Source organism: Triticum aestivum, chromosome 6A (assembly GCF_018294505.1).
Source record: "Triticum aestivum cultivar Chinese Spring chromosome 6A, IWGSC CS RefSeq v2.1, whole genome shotgun sequence".
Classification (NCBI taxonomy): Eukaryota; Viridiplantae; Streptophyta; class Magnoliopsida; order Poales; family Poaceae; genus Triticum; species Triticum aestivum.
Window position 1 is genome coordinate 520,916,180 of NC_057809.1, and position 7,450 is coordinate 520,923,629.

At 47.9% G+C, this 7,450-nt stretch overlaps 1 protein-coding gene across 3 annotated transcripts in view; it reads left to right on the plus strand.

Annotated features, from left to right (window-relative positions):
• The first annotated feature begins 4,733 nt into the window (after positions 1-4,733).
• LOC123128245 (zinc finger protein CONSTANS-LIKE 10) overlaps positions 4,734-7,450 on the plus strand; it is a 5,198-nt gene continuing 2,481 nt past the window's right edge. For 2 of the 3 annotated variants that reach the window (XM_044548204.1, XM_044548206.1), the window contains exons 1-2: positions 4,734-4,935; positions 6,640-7,301. In XM_044548204.1, coding sequence (XP_044404139.1) covers positions 6,732-7,301 — 570 coding nt within the window. In that variant the 5' untranslated portion in view covers positions 4,734-4,935; positions 6,640-6,731. Of the gene's footprint in view, positions 4,936-5,181; positions 5,837-6,639; positions 7,302-7,450 lie in introns of those variants that run through there. The other variant, XM_044548205.1, reaches the window with a different exon arrangement.

Consider the following 7,450-nt stretch of genomic DNA (forward strand, 5'->3'; position numbering starts at 1 on the left):
TTGACTCTTTCCTATGTTATGATAAATTGCAATTGCTCCAATGACTGAGATTATGCTTTGTTAGTTTTCAATGAAGTTTACGATTCATACTTGAAATTGTGATTGAATTATTACTTTAGCATAAGAAATCATATGACAATAATTATGTAAGTTGTTGTTCTAAGAATGATCATGATGCCCTCATGTCCGTATTTTATTTTTATCGACACCTCTATCTCTAAACATGTGGACATATTTTTCGATTTCGGCTTTTCGCTTGAGGACAAGCAAGGTCTAAGCTTGGGGGAGTTGATATTTCCATTTTGCATCATGCTTTTATATCGATATTTATTGCATTATGGGCTGTTATTACACATTATGTCACAATACGTATGCCTATTCTCTCTTATTTTACAAGGTTTACATGAAAAGGGAGAATGCCGGCAGCTGGGATTCTGGGCTGGAAAATGAGCAAATATTAGAGACCTATTCTGCACAGCTCCAAAAGTCCTAAAACTTCACGGAAGACGTTTTCAGAATATATAAAAAATACTCAGCGGAAGAGATTCACCAGGGGGCCACACCCTGCCCACGAGGGTGGGGGCGCGCCCTACCCCCCTGGGCGCACCCCCTACCTCGTGGGCCCCCTGGTGGCCCTCCGGTGGCCATCTTCTGCTATATGAAGTCTTTTGATGGGAAAAAATAGCAAGCCATCGTCTCGGACGAAACTCCGCCGCCACGAGGTGGAACCTTGGCGGAACCAATCTAGGGCTCTGGCGGAGCTGTTCTGCCGGGGAAACTTCCCTCCCGGAGGGGAAAATCATCGCCATCGTCATCATCAAAACACTCCTCTCATCGGGAGAGAGCAATCTCCATCAACATCTTCATCAGCACCATCTCCTCTCAAAACCCTAGTTCATCTCTTGTATCCAATTCTTGTCTCTAAATCCGGGATTGGTGCTAGTAGGTTGCTAGTAGTGTTAATTACTCCTTGTAGTTGATGCTAGTTGGTTTATTTGGTGGAAGATCATATGTTCAGATCCTATATGCATATTAATACCCCTCTGATTATGAACATGTTTATGCTTTGTGAGTAGTTACGTTTGTTCATGAGGACATGGGAGAAGTCTTGCTATCAGTAGTCATGTGAATTTGGTATTCGTTCGATATTTTGATGAGATGCATGTTGTCTCTCCTCTAGTGGTGTTATGTGAACGTCAACTACATGACACTTCACCATTATTTGGGCCTAGAGTAAGGCATTGAGAAGTAATAAGTAGATGATGGGTTGCTAGAGTGACAGAAGCTTAAACTCTAGTTTATCTGTTGCTTCGTAAGGGGCTGATTTGGATCCATATGTTTCATGCTATGGTTAGGTTTACCTTAATATTTTTGTTGTAGTTGCGGATGCTTGCAATAGAGGTTAATCATAAGTGGGATGCTTGTCCAAGTAAGGACAGTACCCAAGCACCGGTCCACTCACATACCAAATTATCAAAGTACCGAACGCGAATCATATGAGCGTGATGAAAACTAGCTTGATGATATTCTCATGTGTCCTCGGGAGCGCTTTTCTCTATATAAGAGTTTGTCCAGGCTTGTCCTTTGCTACAAAAAGGATTGGGCCACCTTACTGCACTTTATTTACCTTTGTTACTTGTTGCTCGTTACAAATTATCCTATCACAAAACTATCTATTACCACTTATTTCAGTACTTGCAGAGAATACCTTGCTGGAAACCGCTTATCATTTCCTTCTGCTCCTCGTTGGGTTCGACACTCTTACTTATCTAAAGGACTATGATAGATCCCCTATACTTGCGGGTCATCAGCGACGGTGCTGCAGGGTTGACGGGGAGGACCGGTGGTGCGGCTATTGGCGGCGACGTGCGGGTTGGCTGATCCAGCCCGTACATGGCTGGCCGACGGCTGCGTGGAAGGGCCAGCGAGGGGCGCCGGAGGCCTCTGCTGGCGATCCGGCGGAGTTTCTAGATCGGATTCGGTCGTCACGTCCGACCCGTCTGGCCGTTTGGGATACTGCGGGTGCCCGGCGGTCTGCTGCCGGATCTCCGCTGGAGTACCGACGGCGACGTACGTCTTCATGGCGAGGTTCTGCTCGGTTCCAGCCAGCCGCGAGATCGGGACGGCGTGGCTTCCGGTGAAAATTGCGCCTGACCGCGGTCTTGGCGGACGATGGCGGCGTCTCGGACGTCGTTCCCTTCTCAAGGCATCGTCGTTGCAGGTCACGTCAAGCTAATCGGGAAGTTCCGGAGGAAACCTTAGATCTGGTCTACTAGATCGGACGATGACGGCGCCTTCGGTGTCATTCTTCCTCCTGGGGGCATCGTTTTGGAGCAAGTGCTGGTTGGAGGGGACAAGAGGAGGAGCGGTGTTTCATCTTGCTCATTGATGATGACGGATCTCGGCGGCGTGGCGCAGTGGAGACTCGGCGCCCGATGCGCGGAGATGGACACGCGCAGGAGGATGACGTTGTTTGGCGTCGTGGTGGCTTCGGCGGCAGCTAGACCAGGCAAGGTGCATGCAGCAGTACAACTCTGAAGATGGATTGGTGGCAGGTGGCTGCGACGGCCTCATACCCGGCAGGCATCCTGGTGCCGGACTGGTAGGTGCCCATACCCGGCAGGCGTCCTGGTTGGGACCTCGGGTCTTAGATGTTAGGTTTGGCTTCGAGGTTTGTTTGGTACTAGGCCCAGACTATCAGCATCCTTTTATCAATTGGATATGAGTAGCGACAGTTTTGTTGCCTAGACGGTGGCTTCAGCCTTATTGTTGTATGACTTTTAAAGTCTTGTGTGAATAATTAATAAAGTGGTTGCATGCATTGTCCAGATGCAGAGGCCGGGGGTCCTCCTCCATTTCTAAAGAAAAAAATGACAACCTTTTGACACTTTTGTTTACTGACACACGGTTAATTAACCATTTTTTTAAAGAATGTTGCATGTCGTGCAAGTGGATCCTATAGCCGACATCATTGATATCAAGACACTTGAGCAATTATCTATTAGAAGAAAAATAAATAACAACTCACCTATCAAACAATTAGCGTCGAAAATGGATAGCACTGAGGCGTGCGACTTAAGCCTACGGTGTGAAATATGATGTTCAGTCGTAGTATCATTGGACGCTGGTTTGTCCTGATCGGGCAGCATCTTTCGGCGTCTCCTAGCTTGAAAAAATGTTTCGGGGAAAAAGGACCGAGGTGTCGATCCATGCAGCACGACAAGATGGACCATATAACGAGCGACGGTAATGATCCACTTGTTTCGGCTTGGACCCAGGAAAAAGGCGCCGCTTCCGCCTGTGTTGATTCCTCCTGGCACAGGGTACATGGATAAGATGATAAGGCCCTAGGGGGCATTATTGTAAGTAAACAATCAAGGTACTAGTAACGCAGTAGAATGGCACCTTCCATGTCATCTTCAACCTAATAATTCGACCCTGGACAGCTTAAACGACGGTAGTAGCAGGTTTTGGGCTTTTGGAGCTCCAAGATTTCGGATAAGGAGGAGACTGGAAACCGTCACTCCGCACGGTTCGACAACAAGGCAGTCATCAGTAGCGCGACGCCAAGTTTTTCTCGCCTCTGAAAGCGTTGCGTGCTACTGGTAGTAAAAGTCAGTGACTTACTTTTTGCTGCTTGAAAGAGATCGCGTAGGGTCAAGTATTAGAAGACGCCTCCTGGATTTACTCTCCGAACCCCTAACAAAAAAGGATTTACTCTCTGAATTTCTCGCATTATTAAATCTCTGGTGCACCGGCTTAGCGACACACTGCTGCTATACCAGTGCGCAGTCATGTTTTTTTTAAAAAAGAAAAAAAATCAGACCTACTATAAAAGTTCACAGGACGTATAAATCATCTCAAAAATAATAAAATTACATACAATGAGCCGTCAAGGAGTCATTATCGAAGCTTCACTATAAAGCCGGCTTGACCTTGTCAATGACAATCAAAAAGTCTCTGTTTATGTCCTTAAAAAGATGGCAAACACCGCCATCCATCAAAGCGCCGCACTTGCGATGACTAAAATACTGTAACATAAACTAATAATCGAGACGAAAGCACCGGGAATCATCTCCCCGCCACCGGTCGCCGGAGCAACAGGAAAAATGGACACGGGTCCACGGGCTCGACAATGCAGCCTGGGTAAAGTTTGCCCGAACCATCTAAGGTCTGAGAGAGGAAAGCAAGAGAATGTCCCCTTACTTTATAATACTCGCTCTGTTCATAAATATAAGATGTTTTAAATATTTGAATGTAGACAGGAACTTTACACGGACGAAAATGAATGAGCAAACACATCGATATGCGTCCATATATATATATACATCCAAATCATATAAAAATATTAAAACATTGACCGGAGGGAGTACTATACCTAAAAATGCTACTGTAGTAGTCAATCATGTTGGAAGAAAAACCATGCTGCCACACACACCAGTTCCGGCGCGTATGGGCGCCGCCGCTCCGCCATGCCGGTCCGTACCGCGCCGCGCCGCCCCGCGGGCCCGCGCCGGCAGAGAAAACAAAAGCGAGCACACACGGGCGAGGGGCAGAAGCGGAAACCGAGCCGGCTCGCCACTTGGCGAAAGGACGCGCACGTGGCACCGAGCCAAGCGCCCCCTTATCCAGCGCCCCGGTGACGGTTCTGCCCCCAAAAGCGCAAAAGAGCGCCCGGAAAGGGCCCCGCCACCCTCATCCCCGTCGCCCTTTTCTCCCTTTACCTATTCTTCTCCTTTCTTCTCCCTCTGCCGCCGCTGCGCGTTCTCTCCACCTATTCCACCTCCTCCCTTCGCTTATATCTCTCTCTCCACCCCCACCCTCCTCCTCCAGAAAAGTCATTTTTTAGTCCGGGTTCCCGTCGAAGCTTCGAGGATCCTCTCGCCCATCCGCGCCGTCGGGCGCGGCGCCTCCGCACGTCGAGGCGGCCGTCCGGTGAGCTCCCCTGCTAAGCCCTCCACCCGTCGTCGTCGATTGGTTTTGGTCGTTTCGTCGGTTTTTAGCTCCACTCCGTGGCAGCAGCCGTTCGTCCGCGCGATGGGTTCCGTGGGTCGAGCTGCTGCTGCTGCAGGCGATTGACCCGGCATCTGGGTGGGATTGCCAGACTGACCGGCGGCTGCCTGCTCGGTCTCGATGATCCGAGCGTTCGATCTCGGTGTCCTCCTCGTCTGTTCGAGCGGGTTCAAGTCTTTTTCATGTTTTATTTCGCGGGCTGCTCACGTTTTAACTCGTGTCGCGTGGAGCCTACGTTCGAGCTGTGGTTAGATTCGGTTGCGTAAATTCTCATCTCAGTTGCTTACGGCATGGGATTTAGTATGATTTTTCACGCCTCACTTTTCATGCCGCCTGCCTACTGGCGGCGTAGTGGAAAAGCGCCCATCATCTATACTCCATAGGCCGCTACGGCTCTCTTTTTGCTCTTCTTGGCAGCGGCTATGGTTAGGCGCTGAAAGGATATCCCTGTCGCGGCTTAAATTCGAGCGTTTTCATTCTCAGGGAAAGTTCCTTGGCTTTATCCACACCCATGGTTTTCTCTAGGCTCAAGTTGGCATAAAAAGCGGGATTAGTGCCGCCCCGGGCTCGGATTAGTACCCTAAGGCAGCAACGATGTGTGAGTGTGACGCAGCAAACTGAACGGAAAGGTGTCCGTTTCATGTGCAGAAATAGGCGCCTTCTGATAAGACCGGCAACTAATCCGGCCATTTGCACCCGGGGTTGGGGTCGGTAGCCTTCCACAATTCCATCTGTGCGCCTCCATCCCTTTTGCTTCTCAGCTATGCTTGCCTAGATCATGCTCCTGCTTCCTCAAAACAATGCTTTTGCTTGGTGCCTCCAGGTTGATACTTCTCTACCTTTTTGGTGTTATAAAATACTTGTCTGATTTTCGGAGCGAATGTAGTTTCATGTGTTGACTCCAATTTAAGTTGTTTTTCATTGTTTCTTCTTAGGCCCTGTTTGGATTAGCGTGTTTCTTTAGAATACACCGGTAAAAAATACAGGCCTCCGTCGGTTTTGTTTCCGGCCGGAAATCAGTCGTGACCGGTATAATACACCTGTAAATTTGACATCTTCATATTGCAATACACTGCATCGAAGCGCGGCCTTATGCTTTACGGAGAATATATTGCTATGCATCAGAAGGAGTAATAAATAAAATTGTAGTGTACATCAAGAAGTTCCCAAGACCAGTCAGCTGTACTTTTGCTTTTCAAACTCGAATTCTTTTTTTAACCTCGAATTCTTTATGCCCTGGCCGGCAATTCCAGGTGGACTCTGTCAAAACCAACTAAGTTTCTTTAAATGGAAATGCTCTATTAGCTAAATATATGGACGCAGTTGAATATTATCCTAGATCTCTGTTGTTACTAGTTGATGTCAAGATATGAATAAGATGGATCATTCTTGTTTCGTTATTAATATGGTGCCACTTTGCATGGTCTGTCTCAAAAGTACTATGGGCGGCATAAAACATGCCTTCTTTTCCTGTAAATTGTATACGTACACGTTGCTGCAAGTGGGTGGATTAGTTCCTAACTTGTTCCTTCTAGAATCACATTTGTATATATCTGCACAAAATTGGTCAAATAAGCTTCCTTCGGTGATAACGATCTCTTGTATCTGCATTCCAATGTCATGTAGGACCCTTCACTGGATTGAACTAAGAAAGCTCGCGACAGTGCCTGTTGTGGTGGCAGTGGCACTAAACAGCTGGAGGAAGAGCCCCCTTGATCATGGGTGCTCTTTGTGATTTTTGCGGGGAGCAAAGGCCAACAATTTATTGCCGATCGGATGCCGCATCCTTATGCTTATCGTGCGACCGTAATGTGCATTCGGCTAACACCCTTTCCCAGCGACATATGAGGACCCTTCTGTGTGATCGTTGTGCTTCACAGCCTGCAGCAGTCCGGTGTCTTGAAGAGAACACCTCACTTTGCCAAAACTGTGATTGGAGCGGGCATGCCGCAACATCCATGGCTGCCGTGCATCTAAGGCAGACCATAAACTGCTACTCGGGGTGCCCATCATCAGAAGAGCTGGCAAGAATCTGGTCCTTTGATTTTGATGCCCCTTCTGCAGCTGCTGAGCCGAACTGTGAGGAAGGAATAAGCATGATGAGCATTAATGACAGTGGTGTCAGTAACCATTGTGGCGTTCAACAGGATTGTAGCTTGCTGGATATAGCTAACTCATCACTCATGAGTGATCCGCCCACTAGCGAGAAGCTTAAATCTGAAGACGAAATGAATCTTCAACCACTTCCTACGCATCAGCCTGCTCAATCAGTTTCTATGGCACCTAAGGTACAACATTACTTACACGAATGTAGCCAAACAAACATTAGTCACGCAGTAGAGTTGCACTTGCAGTAAAATGTACCAATGCATACATATTCTGCAGGCGAATCATCGTCTCCATAACTTCACCTCGTAACCTGATTTTTTTTTTGGGG